The sequence below is a fragment of the Epinephelus fuscoguttatus genome, linkage group LG22 (assembly GCF_011397635.1).
Source record: "Epinephelus fuscoguttatus linkage group LG22, E.fuscoguttatus.final_Chr_v1".
NCBI lineage: Eukaryota > Metazoa > Chordata > Actinopteri > Perciformes > Serranidae > Epinephelus > Epinephelus fuscoguttatus.
Genome location: NC_064773.1, coordinates 7,653,058 through 7,671,697, shown reverse-complemented (window position 1 = coordinate 7,671,697; position 18,640 = coordinate 7,653,058). Strand labels below are relative to the sequence as shown.

General features: G+C 42.1%; 1 protein-coding gene across 1 annotated transcript; it reads left to right on the top strand.

The window, feature by feature from the left end:
• Positions 1 to 180: 180 nt before the first annotated feature.
• Positions 181 to 17,221, top strand: itfg2 (integrin alpha FG-GAP repeat containing 2). The gene is made up of 12 exons (XM_049566890.1): positions 181 to 585; positions 1,230 to 1,325; positions 1,409 to 1,450; positions 1,539 to 1,716; positions 1,805 to 1,944; positions 2,169 to 2,317; positions 2,405 to 2,499; positions 2,603 to 2,656; positions 7,404 to 7,495; positions 8,318 to 8,435; positions 11,120 to 11,293; positions 17,089 to 17,221. Exons 1-12 carry the CDS (start codon positions 490 to 492, stop codon positions 17,154 to 17,156), a joined length of 1,302 nt encoding a protein of 433 aa, XP_049422847.1. The 5' UTR covers positions 181 to 489; the 3' UTR covers positions 17,157 to 17,221.
• The last annotated feature ends 1,419 nt before the right edge of the window (positions 17,222 to 18,640 follow it).

The following is an 18,640-nucleotide window of genomic DNA, read 5'->3' as shown; positions in this document are numbered from 1 at the left end:
ACACTGTCACGGGAAAATATGCTATATTTACATTTAATTATGCTATTATTCATTATTGTGAGCATTTAACCGTACACTTGTTTACAACCCTTTGACTTTAAACGCTTTTGGCTTCAAAATACGAGATGAACCGCGGTAAAGTTTGCTTTTTGCCTCTGCTGAGCTGCCGTACTATCTAAGCTCACGTGCTTTTGTTTACCAGGAAGAGCCGCGTTTGTTAAATGAGCTAGCAACTGTACCGCTATTTAGCCACAACACAGCCGCTTTGAAGTCATTTAACAAATAAGTCATTTAGGAAGCAGTTAGACAAGAAAGATGTGATGTTGTCTCGCGCTGTGTCGGAGAAGCTAACGTTGATTTTAGCTCTTTAGCCCACTAGTGCTAACGCTAGCTAAGCTAGCTCGAACAATCCTTGCTCTAAAAACAACAGCTCTGCATAAATGTTTAAGGTGACTTAGCGGTTTTAAAATATAGCTAACATTAGCCGCCATGCGGTCCTTGAACTACGTTCAGCGTGTCAGCTTGGACTTTACAGGAACTCTGTTTCCTCATGCCATCTGTTTGGGAGATGCAGACAACGACTCGGTAAGTTCAGTAAGCTAACTTTTTAACTTGTAGGTTTCACAGTTCGTGATTTATTTGCCCAACGGACCTTTAAAAACGTGCAGAGTGAGCACAGACTCTTAAAATGCTCCAAAATGTACATGTGATTTGGTGTGATTACGAGACACTGCAAGACCTTTGAATGCACTCTCCATACAAGATAGACTGGTTGCCTTTTTATTTGAGCTTCTCCAATACACTGTGTATGTATGGCTGCAAAAAGGCAGTCTTGTTTTACTGTTACTGCATGTTTGCTCCTTGATTTGAAACGAGGGAAAGATGCGTACTGGAGGAAAGAAGTTCACAAAACAAAAGTAATGTACAAACTGAGTAGGAAAAGCAAAATGTAAAAGATATGCAGCTCCTCTGGTTCATGCAAGCTCATGTCAACATGTTATTTGTTATTACTGCTGTATCATTTGTACTTTTCTGAGTGAAATAAATGACTGTAATTAATGTATCACTAAATTTTGCATTCAAGAGAATATGCTTTAGAGCCACACTGATATATCAGCAGCGGCTTTATGTCTCAGTGCTTAAATACTATGGTGGTGGTGGCATAAAACAATAACATCTGCTTGATATTATAGCAAAGTACATGTGCTGTGTGTCTCCATTAACTGCAGTTGAATGAGCTGGTCGTGGGGGACACCAACGGAAAGCTGCTAGTCTACAAGAATGACGACTCCAAACCCTGGGTCACAAGAACCTGTGTGGGCATGGTCAGTGTAGAAACCAACAACACTTATGAGTTTATAGAGTGAATTTATTTCTCTCACTCGTACGTTGTGTCTTGGTTTTCCAGCTGACCTGTGTTGCAGTGGGAGACGTCTGCAACAAGGGAAAGGTAAGTCGTGAAATAATCAGCAGCAGCGTGTCATGAATATTTTGGTGGTGATGTTCCAAATATTGTTTTTAATTCCCCTGTGTTACAGAACTTTGTGGTGGGTGTTGGCGCCGAGGGCTGGTTTCACCTCTTTGACCTGACAGCTGCCTCTGTGAGTAAATCTGATTCATCCAGTCAGCATGAATTCACGCCATTTGATGACCAGAGGCCCCTCTTCACCCAACATATTCCTGCAAACACCAAAGTCATCCTCATCAGTGACATCGGTAAAGATTTTCTCTTATAATATTTATGCATCCTGTGTGTTGTGCTGTTTGATTTTAACTACAGCCCGTGTGCATGCCTGTACTGTAGATGGAGATGGCCGCTGTGAGCTGGTGGTCGGCTACACAGACAGAGTGGTGCGAGCTTTCCGTTGGGAGGAGCCGTCTGATGGTTCAGACCTGGCATCTGGTCAGCTGGTTCTGCTGAAGAAATGGCTTCTGGAGGGGCAGGTACACCTCACCTCAGCCACATTAGTCAGTATTCCATTCCCTGAAATGCAACCTTATTACGTAATCACACAAAGTGGAAGCTTAATGTTTGAAGGTGTACTATACACCCACACATCTAGTGGCTCAAGTGAACATTGAGAGGGATCACTTCTGTTTGAGTCTATACATTGTCTTTCAGGAAATCCCTGCACAGTAAATCTTTAACGCTGATGTCTGTGCTGCAGGTGGACAGTTTGTCGGTGAACCCAGGTCCTGAGGGTTTACCAGAGCTGATGGTGTCCCAGCCGGGTTGTGGCTACGCCATTCTGCTGTGTTCCTGGACTCAACAGGACTCCAGTGGCTCTGGAGAAGACGCCCCCGCCACCCCTGGGAGGTAGACACTGTGTATCAAAACAAAAGTTATGAACTGAAGAAACTGTGATCGATGACATTAAACGTGCTTTGATTTCTCTGCTCACAGTGAGGGACCGTCTAGAGATGTAGTTCTCCATCTGACCACTGGGCGAATACACAACAAGAATGTTTCCACTCATCTTATCGGCAGCATCAGCAAAGGTACCAAACAGTCAGTTGTTTTTTCTTTACTACACAACACGTACGCTTTAAGGAAAATAGGTGTAATCTTATAATACATTTTGATGTCTGTTTTTTTCATCAGGCTCTAAAGAGGAATCTTCTAAATGTGGGCTGTTCGCTCTCTGTACTTTAGATGGTGAGTCATGAGTTTGAAACACATTTGAAATCTTATTTTAGTGTATTTTATTAACGGTGCTTTCACACTCAACATGTTTGTGTTGGTTGAAATGAACTGGTGAGTTTGCCTGTTTCATTTGGTTTGTCTGATATGAAAGATGTCAATCAAACTGTGGTTCAGACTAAAGAACTCAACAGAGAGTGCTTGGAATTGATCAAAATAGATTTAATTTTTGCATCAATTCGGGGCATCGGTGGCTTAGTGGTAGAGCAGGCGCCCCATGTACAAGGCTGTTGTCGCAGCGGCCCGGGTTCGACTCCAGTCTGTGGCCCTTTGCTGCATGTCACTCCCGCTCTCTCTCTCTCTCCCTTTCATGCTTGTCTGTCCTATTCATTAAAGGCTACAAAAATGCCCAAAAAAAATCTTAAAAATATTTTTTTTTGCATCAATTCAAAAGCTAAACTACTAATAAATCTATCTTATGAGTGTCAACATTAAAGGGACAGTTCACCCCAAATATAGCCCAGCTGTAGAGATGTCTGCCTTCTCTCCAATATAAAGGAACTAGATGACACTCAGCTTGTAGTGCTCAATGAGCCAAAAAATACATTTGAAAAACTCAACATCAATGTCTCTTTCCAGAAATCATGACCTGGTTACTCAAGATAATCCACAGACCTTATTGTGAGCAGTTTCATGTAGGAACTATTTTCTTTCTACCGAACTACCCTCTCTGCCAGTGGATTGCCCCCTCTGGGTTGGGAGTGAGTTACTGCCTCATGTGAGGGAGTTAAAGCATCTTGGGGTCTTGTTCATGAGTGAGGGTAGAATGGAGCGTGAGATGGATTGGTGGTTTGGGGGCATTGCGTTGGACCGTCATGGTGAAGAGGGAGCTGAGCCGGAAGACAAAGCTTTCCATTTACTGGTCCATCTACGCCCCAACCCTCACCTATGGTCATGAGCTCTGGGTAGTGACCAAAAGAATGAGGTCGCAGATACAAGCAGCCGAAATAAGTTTACTCCATGGGGTGGCTGAGCTCAGCCTTAGGGATAGGGTGAGGAGCTCAGACATCCAGAGGGAGCTCGGAGTAGAGCCGCTACTCCTTCATGTCTAAAGGGGTCAGTTGAGGTGGTTTGGGCTAGAGGGCTGCATTGGGACTGGGTCCCAATGCAGTTTGGACTTTGCTGCGGGCGGGAACGGGCGGCTAAAAAAACCACTGTGGGATCTCGGTGCACATGCATAAGTGTTATTCATACATGGACAAATACGCCCTGAACCAGCTTTCATACCAATTTGCCGCTTGCTCCACCTGTCTGTCTGTAAGCTCCATCTGTCATGAGACAAACATGAAAGAAGACGTGCAGTTTATTGTATTTGACTGGCGACGAGCTATCATTATGCTCGACAGTTACGCACGGCTGCGCGCTCTTTATGACTTACTGTGAACCTATGTTGCATAATAAAGATTTGCCCCCTCGTAATTTTTAACCGCCCCCTCAGTAACTTCATCCTGGCACCAGGCCTGCCTTAACCTCAATCACTGCATGATTATATAAAGGTAGAAAAATAAATAAAATACAGAGGAGGAGAATAGAATATGAAACAGCCTTTATTTCATTAAAAACTAAATGAAAACAACGAAATAGGAGCGCTATTCTTGACCAATGTGTCAAAAGACATGCAGGCCAGGGAAACGAAACAAACAACCCTATGAATCTCTTTATTAATAGCCTATAAAATGACGTGTTTTCTCCTGCGGGATGGGAGAAGACACAAAATCATCGATCTCTATTATTGTGCAGGCATAAATTCTCAGAGTTTTGCAGGTGCGGGTGGGAGTGTAATACACATGTTGCGGTTGCAGGCGGTAATGGTCAGAAATTCAGCGGGAGCGGGCAGGAGCGGGATGAAGAAAACAGTCCCGCGCAGGGCTCTAGTTCAGGCATCTGATCAGGATCCTCCTGGGCTCCTCCCGTTAGAGGTGCTCTGGGTACGTCCCACTGGCAGGAGGCCCTGGGGGACACGTAACGCTCTGCCATGGCTTGATTAAAATTGCAGGGACTTGATAAGGTCTAGAGACTCACTACTTAAGCATTGCCTGAAATCTGGCCTGCCCACTGATAGCCTAAAATTTACTCACATGCATACAGTCCTTGAGAAAGGCCAAAGCAAATTTTTTTATTTCCATAATCGATGGTGCAAAGGGCAAAGGGAAATTAAGTGTCTGTTGGATAAATCCGCATGTGTTGGTGCTGTATTTCTTGACCTTAAGAAGGCATTTGACACTATCGACCACCAGGTACTCTTAAACAAGCTCACATTTTTTAACTTCTCTGATAACACCATGCAATGGTTCAAATCATATCTGTCAAGCAGAACTCGATGTGTAACTGTTGACAGGGTCAAATCGCCTTTTCGCACTACAACAGTTGGTGTCCCTCAGGGTTCGATCCTTGTGCCTTTGTTATTTTTGCTGTACATAAATGACCTCCCAGATGTGTGCCCAGACCTTATTGTCCAGATGTATGCGGACGACGCAGTCATTTTCACACACGGTCCGAACTCTCATCACCTCCAACAAACTCGGTCTCCCAACCTCAATCAGAGACAGTCCCACTCTTACTGCTTTCAAAAAACAGCTTAAAGGATGGCTATTGACTCATCAAATCTGCACCCATGAATGAAACATTGATCAGCCATCTCATGCAGTTCTCTACTGTAGCCCCTTGTTGAATCTATTGTATAACTGCTGCTAATATTATTGTGCACTTTATATGTTGTTGAATTAACTGTTATTTATGGTATGTCTGTCTGTCTTTTAATGTGAGGACTACGGATTGAAATTAGCTTCTAGCTAAATCCGGCATATTTACATGACATCATGTATTTGTACCGATTGTTCAATAATATGCACTGTCCTCTTCAAATAACTTGAAATTGAAATTGAGTAACCGCATCATGGTTTCTGGAAAGAGACATTGATGTTGAGTTTTTCAAGTGTCCAGAGAAGATAAATAAACACATAATGCACAGTAAAGTGCTGCATAATTTGTCATCAGTCTCCCAGTCTCCCAGTTTTCCCCCATGTGGGTCCCTGTAGTTCTGACGATGCAGAGTAACAGTCTTCAAAACTCAATAAGTTAAGCCAAGTCCAAACAGTGTATATAAGATATGTGAAAGCACCCTATGCTAGTCATAGTAAGATTAAAGATAGATTAGTAAGAGCCACGTGTCCTGTTTTCCACATGTTGTGTTTGGAGTAATAGTAATAGTATCTGTGGTAAACCCTTTGGTGCATGACGATGACTGTAGAGAGCCAATGTAGAGAATTTTCCTGGCAGCAGCAGATAACTGGCAAACTGCTCTCCATCAATATTTAAAGAAGAGAGGATCTAGTGGGATTATCTTCACTTGAGGCTTCCGGCTGCCAACATTTTACACTCACAATCTCCCTCTTGGTGACATCTTGATGAGCCAACACAGAGAAAAGAAATTGTGAAACCATTAGAAGTTTAGAATTACATCCCAAAAAGACATTAAAGTCATATTTCACCCCTCAAATCATCATTTGTGTATCAGTTTGTAAACTTTGTTTTTCTCTCATGCCTCCACAGTGAACCAGGACTCAAAAAACAGAGAAAATTGTTGATGAATTGAAGTAAGAGGGGTCCATGTTTAACAACAGCAAAACTATATCAGTACATCTGTTAACAAACTCTCACAAAACTCGTGCAGTATAGTCCAAGTCTCATTTATCCTGTCGTATGCTCAGTACTTCCTAAACAACCCTTCCTGACAAGGAACTGAGCTGAAAGTGAAACTTATCTATGCTCTCTTTAAAGCCACACTCCATTAACAATTACAGTAATTTTACCTCACTGAACACAGGAGCTGATCAGTTACTGTGTTTAGCCCTGTTTCCACCAAACTCTTTCGGTATGGTGCCTTTGGAACCAACAGTAACCCTTCAGACATGGTACCTAGACCCTAGTGTTTTTGATTTAAAATTGATTTAAAAATGGTCATTTAGGTGGTGAAGTATTCCCTTAAGAGAAACGATAACTCAATTATTCAACATCATTTCAGGGATTACTTGTCGAGGGTACGACAGTGTAAAAGTGTCATGAATTGGTTTTCTCACCTTGTTCATGAGAAGATGTTTGGACTGAACTCAAGGTCGTGTTCAGTTGACTGTGACCTTTTGTTGGAATCATTTTGCTTCCTTATAAAAGATGTTTAGCTTTTCATTGTTGCTGTTTTGCTTTGAACAAAAAGTCAGCCACACATGGACACAAAAACCTTCACTTGACTTATTTCATTCAGCAGAGGAGCCATGACGGAGAGTCAGTATTTGTTAGAGAGCACTGATGTGTTCTTTATTTCTTATTAAGGCTAGAGCTAATGATTATTTTCATTGTTGATTAGTCTGTTGTTTATTTTCTGAATTCATTGATTAGTTGTTGGGTCTGTGAAATGTCAGAAAATGGTGACAAGTGTCAATCAGTGTTCCTGAAGCCCAAGATGCCGTCCTCACGTCTTGTTTTGTCCACATCCCAAAGATATTCAGTTTACTGTCATAGAGGAGGAAAGAAACCAGAAATTCACATTTAAGAAGCTGGAATCAGAACGTTTTTAATTTTTTTATTAGTTGACAACTAATCAATTAATAATTACAGCTCTACTTCTTATAGAAATGACACATGTAAACTGGTAGAACTGTCCTTTAATAGTATACCTGCATCTCTTTTACCTTAAATGTCACAGGGACCCTGAAGTTGATGGACAGCTCAGAGCAGCTGTTGTGGTCTGTCCAGGTGGATCATCAGCTGTTTGCGCTGCAGAAGCTCGACGTCACTGTGAGTTTGTGTTTTACTGTAAAGCTAAATTAATTTTTTTTAAATTGTTGGATTTGTCCAATCATATTTGATTGAAAGTATACAAAACACATAAAAGTTGCATATCTTTATATGTCAGGAGTTGTGCATTTTTACTTTATAAATGACTTTAAAAATTAAAAAACAGCAGCTGGAAATCTTGTTTTGCTGATTTAACTTCTCATCTTCTTCAGGACGTTCTGCAATTAGCTTAAAATCATTAAACTGAAATAGTTTCTGTTAAATACAGGCCATTTGTTCACATTGAAAGCAGCAGCCTCATTGGAGGGTGAGAAAAAAAGCATTAACTCGACATTCTTTGTTAGCTCGACCCTGTTAACAGTAACAAGATTTTTATACGTCCGTGTCGGAGGCATTATGCTTTTGGGTTGTCCATCCATCCATCCATCCATCCATCCATGCCTCCACAATATCTCAAGAATTCCTTGGGGGAATTTCTTCAAATTTGGCACAAACGTCCACTTGGACAACTGATTAGAATTTGGTGGTCCAAGGTCACTGTGGCCTCGTGTCTGTCTTATGACATATGCCACATAAGCCATCTCCATAGTAGAATAGTAATGTTTGTAATGCCTCAAGGGCGCCGTGACATTACTACAGGGTGTGGTTACATGTGCAAATTAGCACGCACCTGACCTGACTACACCCAGAGATTTGAAACTTTCAGTACCAGAGGGCAGTTAAACTTTTCAGCCTGGTGTAAATTTTCTCTTTAACAGCTGATCAGTTAAAAAAATACTTATCAATTAATTGCCTTGTCATTTTGTGTGTGTTTGCCTCTAGGGAGACGGCAGAGAGGAGGTGGTAGCATGCGCCTGGGATGGTCAAACCTACATCATCGACCACAACCGGACTGTCGTGCGGTTCCAGTTTGATGAGAACGTCAACGCCTTCTGTGCCGGTGAGGGACCTCTCACTTGACCCACAGGGTGGGCGTCATATTTGTCAATAATTTCAGAGTATTTCTGGGGATTTTTGTGATAATGATATTCTTCATGAAGAAGTAAATCATCAAAAAACTACTTGTGGGGTGCCCAGTAGCTTAGTGGGTGGAGCGGGCGCCCCATGTACAAAGGCAGTGTCCTTGTTACAGCAGCCACGGGTTCAATTCCAGCTCCTTTGCTGCATGTCGACACTCCTCTCTACCCATTTCATGCTTTGAACTGTCCTGTCATCAAAGGCAAAAAGCTAAAAAAAAAAGAAATCTTACTGCATAACCTTTCTTCTTTCTCTTGGAAAACGCAAAAAAAGATTTAGTTGTTGTCACTTCTCTGCTCCTCCCGCTGTGTCACACAGTGCTGACCATCATTTGACCAAGTATACTCTGAGCAGCAAGTCGCTAAAAGTGTCTGAAAAGTCCGGAGCTGAGAGCTCAAAACTTGGTACTTTCAGAGGCCCAGACCAAAAGACGTCGCTAAATCCACAGCACTGAAGTTGCTCCCCTTTTTAGACTTAAAGGGAAATTTCGGTTTATTTCAACCTGTCTCCTATCGTCCTAAATTTGTTTCAAGTGACCAGTGACATAAAAGTAATAGTTAGCATTTTAGCCGTTAGCCTAGATACAGCCGGGGCGCATAGTAGCGTCAGACCTGTTAAAACGTAAGTGAACAGGCAACCTTCAAGTGCAAAGTTAGTCCACTAAACAAGCTTTTTTTCCACAAAGACCGCCTCATATCGTTAGGATAAATGTCAGAGAACATATAGAAAATGACATGTAAACGTGTTGTCTTACTTTACTGGTGTGCTGCCATGTTTGTTTACCATTTAGCTCTGCTTTCCAAAGCAAAATAAAATATTACGAGAACAAGCAGCGATCTCATACTGTGCCTGAAATCTCGCGAGCTCTAGATAAAGCCCAGCTGGATACTACTCCAGGTGGAGGTGTCTCGTCCTCGGTCACATCCAAACCTTGAAAATAAGGCTGCAACTGGTCTTCTATGGGCACTGGGGCACAGCATTCACAGGTACACCACCAATCTCCAGAGCTACGCTCTCGTCCTCTACCTGTTGCGCCTCTCTCTCTCTCTCCTCCTCCATTCTTCAATTTCACGAAGCTCTTCGTCAGTGTATTCTGGCTCAAATAAATAAGGGCGGCCATTCTATAAATCTTTCATAAAATAAATGAATGAACTTTTCAGGCTACTGTCTGGTTCTGCCTTCCAGCTGTTGCTGCTTGTTCTCGCGAGATTTCAGCCGCTCTTTGGAAAGCAGAGCTAAATAATAAACAAACATGGTAGCACACCGGTAAGGTAAGACAACATGTTTACATGTGGTTTTCTATATGTTCTCTGACATTTATCCTAACGATATGAGGCGGTCTTTGTGGAAAAAAAGCTTGTTTAGTGGACTAACTTTGCACTTGAAGGTTGCCTGTTCACTTACGTTTTAACAGATCTGATGCTACTATGCGCCCCGGCTGTATCTAGGCTAACGGCTAACATGCTAACTATTATTTTTATGTCACTAGTCACTTGAAACAAATTTAGGACGATAGGAGACAGGTTGAAATAAACCGAAATTTCCCTTTAACTCATTCACCATGGCGCCCGTAGCAACTTGTTTCAATCCATGCTTGTTGTTGCTGTGTGTGAAATGGTTAGGGTAGAGGGGTCATGGTTAGGGCAGGTGTTAGCCAATCACAGCACAGTAGAGTTGGACTTGCCAAGAAAAGCAGTGGGATCCGTATCAAGGTATGGTAAGGGGAACAATTTGGGATACAGACAGTAGTCATTAGTACAACAAAACAGGTTGTACAATACCTAACACCCAGGATCCAGACTCACAAAATGTCAGGGATAAATCATGGACAATAAGGTGTCACTGCTAGTTAAGATAAGAGATAGCAGACGGGACAAAGGAGGATCTGTAACATTTAGTGCTACAGTTAGGGAGGCAAGACCTCCACCCTGATCAAAGCATCTGAGACAATCTATTGTTTGAACAGCCGTTGGTTTGCCTACTTGACCCCTAAATGGTTTTGTATATCAGGTCAGATTTTCTCCTCTCTGCTCACCTCTTGTACTTAAGAAGCAGATGTTCCCAACTTCTGCTTTGGACGGTGTGAGTAAATATGAGGCTAGAATTTCAAGCATCATCTGACACCAGTAGGTGGCAGCGTTGAGCTTTGGGTTTTGTTGCTCTTCCTCCTGCTTTCTCGGCTCTCTGTGTCCTTTTAAAATCTTTGTGCAGTGTTTGAACAAGCCTGAGTTTATTTGAGGGAGCTAATATGACATGTAGAGAAGTAAGTGGATTAGAGACAGAGGCTTTGTTTGATCTGCCTGATTTCTGTGTGTACGTGCGTGTATGCATGCGTGTGTGTGTGTGTGTGAGAGTGTGTGTGTGTGTGTGTGTCCACTCTGCTCTCTGCTGATCATTAAGGCAGATTAGATTGTTTTCTCTGTTTGTGTCTCCCCCACACAGACGCATATTAGTAGCCAGGCAGCAGCAGAGGGTTGCTGATGTGTTCATTAGGATTCACATGACACGCTTTATGACAGCACTGCCCGCCAAATATTGAGGAAAATAAAGAAATAGCGCCTATAAAATGTGTAGTTTGAGTGTGTTTTTGTGTGTGTGTGGTTGCAGGTCAGTACACATGTAAGGAGGGTAAGAACAGCCCCTGTCTGGTGTATGTGAGCTTCAACCACAAAATCTACATCTACTGGAAGGTGCAGCTGGAGCGCATGGAGTCCACCAACATGTTACGGGTCCTGGAGGAGAAACCCGAGTTTAAGAGCCACTTGAAGGCGCTGGGAGTCGGTAAGTACACCAGCAACCCGTTAGCTGACAGTAATTAGGAGGCTGATTCAGCTCAGATTAGAGCGCCATTCATCAAACTCAACCCGACATCTCCTCTGTTCATTTATGTAATTGGACAAGAGACCACCTGTGACTGTTTGTAGTCAAGTTGTTTGCCATCCAGCTGTAACAAGACTCTGACCTGAATGCTAAAGAGGAGGGAAGAATAAAAATGATTCCCCACATGACAGATTTTACTGCTAACAAGATCCTGCTCGCTGGCAAGTTTAATGGCGTCATGCCGGAACAGCTCATACATACAGATGGATTCTTACAGCAGCATGTACGAGTGGTTTAAAGGGGACCTATTATACTCATAAAAATGTTTATGCTTGTACTTTAGGTTTCTACTGGAACATGATTACATGCTTTAATGATCAAGAAAACATTTATTTTCCTCTTACTGTCTGTGGTGGAACACCTGTATTCACCCTCTGTCTGTTTTAGCGCCTGTCTCTTTAAGACCTCCTTGGTGGTTATGATCACGTCACAAACACGCACTTCCTCATAAGCAGGAGGCTCATTTTCAACAGCGCTGTATGAACGCAGATCTTTGCACATGAAGTCGGTGATGGACTGTGTTATTTTTCTTCGCTCTTTCAGAGTTGGATGGTAGTATTGTTTAACAAAGTATGTCCATTGTTGGCTGATTTTACGGCGGAGCAGGTTTAGCGCTAGCTTGGCCATCAATGGCTAACGCGACCTCTGAATGGTGGAGTGTGAGGTGAGCTCTCACGTTTGCAGTATTCCCAGTTTATTCTCATATGACACTGCTTGCAAATCGCATGTGTCATATCCAAGTCCTTCTTCCCTTCTGTGTTAAAAAAATCCAAAAATAAGTCCAGACATTTTATTTAATCACTGACGGCCTGTTTCTGATTTCTTTGTCTGGTCCCACCATCTTTGTTTTGATGAACTTCCTGTCGCTGACTGAGACCTCTGTTGACCTCACCAGGAACAAAAAACAGAAAAAACAACTGATTAATTATTCTCAAACCATAAGTTGTATCAAAATGTGTATTTGCAAAATGAATGATGTATATAATAAAAGATCGACACTTGGTTGACTTGTAACACTCGTACGAATAAAGCGGATTTTATACTTCTGCACCGAATTGATGCCGTAGCTATGTTGTAGGCGGCTCTGTGCTACCATAACCCACGCCATGGCATGACGTGCACCTCCCCAGAAATGTAACTACTTGTCACGGTGACGCGGACCTCCTGCCTATTTCTGTAAGCTGAAACCATTTCCCTTAGACAGTTGTTTTGTCAGTGAACCTTGTGAGCTGTAATGGAGCCGAATTTTGTAACGTTACCTTTGTTAAATGTTGCCGTTCTCCCTGGCTTCATATGAGACGAGGAAAAGTCTGCTAGCTGCTAGGCTAATTTATACAATGTAAAATGCCATAGGCTTGTGCTAATAACGTTAGCATGTTGTATTTGTTTGGAAAACGTGTTTAGTATGAGACAGTTGTTTTGTCAGTGAACCTTGTGAGTTGTAATGGAGCCGAATTTTGTAACATTACCTTTGTTAAATGTTGCTGTTGTCCCTGGCTTCATATGAGACGAGGAAAAGTCTGCTAGCTGCTAGGCTAATTTATACAATGTAAAATTCCATAGGCTCGTGCTAATAACGTTAGCCTGTTGTATTTGACATTTAGGTTAAAAACAATAACTTATGCTGCATGAGGCCCATTGTCTGGCTTCTCCATAACAAATTAACACATCTACACACACACACACACACACACACACACACACACACACAGGAAGAGGTCAGGGAGGAAATTCATTCAGGAAGCATGAAATCCAATATTTTCATTTCTACATCTGAAGGTTAGTAAATCTGTAGCCTGTCAGTCAACTGTGCTGAAAAGACTGAAGTATTTATAGAGGGGCTGTAATCCACAAACACACAGACCACAGCAGCCAAGGATGCTGCTCTCTGACATGTTTTTTTCCTCCCCTCCCTTCTCCAGGAAAATTGTGTCTCTGCCGTCCAGTTTCCTTCCAAACATAATCCTCCTGACAAACACAATGTTTAACCAAGTCAATAACTTGGTTAATCATTGAGGATGCACACAATGGTTATTTATTTCCTGTTAATTTCCTCGTGCTAAAGCATTAATCTCGCCTCCACTCTCGGGCATTCTCAGCCTCCCTGCGTGTTGTATATTTAGAGGAGGATAAATCTAATTAAATTACAAATTAGTCTTTTTGCTCTGCATGGATGACCAGCTAGTCAACCAAATCATGTCAGAAAAACTTTGTGAAACAAGTGTAAACCTTTTTATTAAGGGGGAAATAATGATGATGACACACAAACACATGATTTGCAAGACTTGCTGGAGCATTATGTTTGCAGATAAAAATGCAGGTTCCAGCTGATTTTCCTGAAGCCTGGTGGTGGTGTTAGCACAGCTTCCTGCTGCCTCTGTTAATAATTCAACCTCTGGGCCTGTTGTGTTTCTTTAGACTAGGATTTCGCAGGCTTGTTACCTAACCCAGTGTGGAAAATGTCTGATGTAGCAGCCTAGGGACAAGGAAACAGAGGAGGAGGGATTGCAGGGGGGGAAGTGAGACAACTGCAGACAAATAAAAGTGTAAACATGTGTCTGATATGTAGTGTGTGGAGGAGGGAATATTTGGCTTTGCATGGTGTGCCTTCAAAAATAGCTTGAGGCGCATTTCATTTCAAAAGCAGCTTTACTAAAACAAATAGCCATGAAATACACAGAACAGCAAATATTAAAAATTTAAAGAGGCAAGTTTAAGTCAAGTTAAAAGTTAAAAAATGAAATAAAAATTGAAAAAGACATGAATAAATAAAAGGAAAACTGTACAGTAGGTGTTCGCTGCTTCACCCTGTCATCTGTCAGCAACCCTGACAGATCCTCCTACATTTAATCATCAGTTAAGTGGGATTTATACTTGTGCGTCAGCTCTACTCACGTGGCCTATGCCATTGTGAGCATTTATACTTGTGCGGTGGTGTGTCTGTGTCACTCTGCAGTTACACCTCCAAAACACTAGTTGGTGGCGGAGGTTTCTGTGAAGTGCTGTTAAGTTTAGTTGATTTAAATCACACATTAAACACACATTAAACATGGCTTAATAGAGACAATTTAAAACACAAGTACACAAATCAGCTTCACTATAACTCGCAGCATTCACAGACAAACACTTGTCTTTATCTGGACATATGGCATTTTACATTGTATAAATTAGCCTAGCAGCTAGTGGACTTTTCCTCGTCTCATATGAAGCCAGGGAGAACAGCAACATTTAACAAAGGTAACGTTACAAAATTCAGCTCCGTTACAACTCACAAGGTTCACTGACAGAACAACTGTCTTATACTAAACACGTTTTCCAAACAAATACAACATGCTAACGTTATTAGCACAAGCCTATGGAATTTTACATTGTATAAATTAGCCTAGCGCTGAGCAGAGATTTCCTCTGCTCATATGAATATATGCATATAAAATGCTATTTTTGTGGAGGCTTTATTGTCTTCACAATTTATTGTTTCTTATCTGTGAAATTAAAGTAAATAAAAGCTTTGTTTCCACTGAGGGAAATGGTTTCAGCTTACAGAAACAGACAGGAGGTCTGTGTCGCCATGACATGTAGTCAGGCTACAGCGTAGGGTAAGGCAAAGGCTCTACATCGACACAGAGCCTAGCTATGGCGTTGATTCAATGCAGTAGTATAAATAGTTTCACTGTAGTTTGACTCCCTTCCCAAGATGAAGTTTTAACCGGTAAGAAAGTCTTTATAATGTTTATCTGGTTGCACACTGGGGGTGAATTCACAAAAGGATTATAAAGCTTTTGCGGCTGCTAAATCTGCACGAAAAAGACAAAAAGAAACTGTCTGATTCTCAAAGCACTTGCAAAAAGTGAAATGCATCCAAAGTGGATACATCGTTAGATCTGAGGCCCTGTCTGTTCTTATTAAAGTTGCGCAATGGTGCATAAAGCCAAATCAGTTTGACCCCCTGGGTATAAAATTACCCAGATCCCCTGCATCATTGGGCCCAAAGAGCAGGTGGACTAGAGATCTTACTGTTGTACTTACTGTTTTAATTATGTAAGGCATCAGCATCAGTACCCTGGTCACTTTATATGATAATTATTGTGCAGTTTATATTGTGCTTTGTACCATGCAATGAGTACTCACTGTTTTCATTACGTAAGGCACCTGCACTGGTGACCTGGTCACTTTACAAGGTAACTATTGTGTTTGTTTATATTGTATTTTGTACTCTGCAGTTTGTACGTACTGTTTCTATTATGTCAGGCACATGGATTTACTCTACTGTATATACTGCACTGCACCTTGAACTCTTTCTGATTTGCACGTATTTAAATTTGGTAATACACAAACTTTCTATGCAAAGAAGCCTCATTGCAAAAACAGTTCAGTTCACAAAGATCGGCGCTAATGGCCACACGCAGTTACAGTGAAATTTTAAGTGTCACGAGAGAGTTGGTGATAACTGAAGAGCACTTATAAGGAGTGTCATGCCCTGCACTGACCCAAATACAGGTTTCCTCTGTCATGTGCAATTTCTCTTCCTGAAGATTTTAAAGGAATGCCTCTTCACCTCGTTAGCCAGGACCTTTAACTTGCGTTTGTTTTTCTGTCTCTCCATTGTTGTGCCTCCTGTGTTGTTGGCGCCAAAGCAACAGTTGTACGTTGTCGCATGGATAACTGCATCTAACCCAGTCGTCAGAATAGATGTTGGCATTGTACATTTCTGCAAACCATAGATTTGTCACATTAGTATTTCACTATGTAGCAGATATGTTGAAACTTTTCTTCATTTTTCAACGATGCTGTGATTAACGTGTTGTTATATTTGGGCACAAAAATCACGCAAGGCTTTTACATGTTAAGTAAGAGTCACTCGCTATTCCACTCCCCTGCTGCTCAGCTTCCACATTAGTAATGTTGTTCTGTACCTAAGTACACCTGCGTCATCATCTGTGCGACATTTTTGTTGTGCTACAGTGTAGAAAAGGGCGCCACAGGCCAACACCGCAGCTCCAACTACAGGTCAAAGACGGCAGTGAAGCCCGATCTGGGTCTATCTGCAGCAGGCTAAACTGAGACTAATACATTAGCAGTTTAAACTCCTTGTAGCAGTCCACTACCGTGATTTGGTACAGATGTTGTACACACCTGATGGGTACCTAGCCTAAGGACCCATGAACCACACTCTGGACCACATTTTCAAGTGGATTCGGACACCGATCGGCGTATCATGCCCTAGTATTGTACACAGCACTCGCAATAATCAAACAAACTGGACGTTGGGGTGAAGTGTACTCGGACCTGGGCCTGGGTCCCTGATGTCAAAGCTCCATTAGATTACAGTTGGGAAAAGATCATGTTTAACTTAATATACCCAGTGTTGGTGGCACAGTTGCCACTAGAAATGCCGTGACATCTCTCGTTTCGTTGTTTGTAGGTCTCTAGCAGTGGTGTGCAGCTTGGAAGCCATCTCATCTTGGTCTCAGGCCATCGAAATCCCCTCCACCTCCCAACGACAAACTCAGCTCATATTCATGTAATCAGAACTGCGTAACTGTAGAAACGTTATTGTGATACGCACAAATCGAACAAATGTAAAATATCTGGTTTGCAGAAACATAACAACACCAACATTTTCTGTTTTTTGTAAACATGCTCCTTTAGTGTCTGGTGTCAACTGTCATTTCCACGTTTGTGTTTTCCCTCCACAGATACTGAGGACCCGGCAGCAGTCAGAGCACTGGTGGCAAATGTTCTCTACAAGGATTCACAGAGTTAACACACTGCTGTCTCTGTTTCCCCCCTGACTGTAAATACTCTGTTAATAAACACTGAATATCTGTCTCCTGTGTTGCTGGCCTTGTTATTTGTGTTTCCTGCAGACAGACCCGTTGGGTTCAGGTTTCTGATCTGCTCTATAATCTCACGTGTACACACAGCCTCTGTCATTGATATTCTGTCCGCCCAACAAGGCTGGGCAAGGAGAGCGTGAGGCACAATGCAGGGGAAATAACATACTGTTTAACCTTCTGTTTTCACCGGTGAGGACGTGTGAATTTGTGAGTGAGGAGGATCAGCTGTGGCATTATGCTGCTGTCACTTAGGGCTGACATGCTGTTGAAACACATCAGACGTAGAAATGAATGCCTTCCTCCTCTTCATCCTGTGTAGTCTGTTGGGATTTTCTTTTATCTAGTGTATCATCTCAAAGATATAAAGCGCTTCAGATGTTACATAACACAACATTTGTTGACAGCAGTGTTGTTTGTCAGTGCTTGCAGGACGTGACAGTTGGAGGCATTGGGGGAATCACCCACTGTTCCCAATGGGAGGATGCTATATAATCAGCCATGTACACTGCCTGTCTATCTCATGCAGTTTTAATGAGTTGTGTGCGTATGTAAAGGGTAAACGCAGGCTCAGGTGTCATGGTAGGCCGCAGCCTCTCATCTCTCCTGTGTCTCTGCCCTTTAGAGGAAGGCTTTACTTATGGGAACACGTCCCTGCTCTCACACCTCCACAGATCATGTTGTTTGGTCGTGTTTTTGTTTGTCTTCACTTGTTTTTGTGTCACATTTTAAAGTGCATTCCTGCTAATCACAACTGAACCATTATTGGCACAGTTTAAAGGAATAATTCACCCCCCAAAGATCATTTGTATAAGAATTACTCACCCATGTTACTTTGGATTTGTGAAGGAAGGGGTGATCTCTAGCTCACCTAGTAGAGTGTGCGCCCCATATATGCTGAGGCCTTTGCAGCAACATGGGTTTTATTCCAACCCGTGGCCCTTTGCTGCGTGTCATCCCCCTCTCTCTGCTACCTATCCTGTCACTCTTCAGTTTTACTATAATAAAGGCAAAAAGCTTCAAAAAATAATCGTAAAAAGAAATAATTTGTGCAGAACTTGCCTCAGTTAAAGGGAAATTTCGGTTTATTTCAACCTGTCTCCTATCGTCCTAAATTTGTGTCAAGTGACTAGTGATAACTACCATGTTAGCTGTTAGCCTAGATACAGCCGGGGCGCATAGTAGCGTCATACCTGTTAAAACGTAAGTGAACGGGCAACCTTCAAGTGCAAAGTTAGTCCACTAAACGAGCTTTTTTTCCACAAAGACCGCCTCATATCGTTAGGATAAATGTCAGAGAACATATAGAAAACAACATGTAAACGTGTTGTCTTACCTTACCAGTGTGCTGCCATGTTTGTTTACCATCTAGCTCTGCTTTCCAAAGCGCGGCTGAAATATCGCGAGAACAAGC

Coding starts and splice junctions, on each gene's coding strand:
- itfg2 (XM_049566890.1), top strand. CDS start 490: ATGCGGTCCTTGAACTACGTTCAGCGTGTCAGCTTGGACTTTACAGGA. Junction 2,318..2,404: donor GCCCCCGCCACCCCTGGGAG/GTAGACACTGTG, acceptor CTCTGCTCACAG/TGAGGGACCGTCTAGAGATG. Junction 11,294..17,088: donor CTTGAAGGCGCTGGGAGTCG/GTAAGTACACCA, acceptor TTCCCTCCACAG/ATACTGAGGACCCGGCAGCA.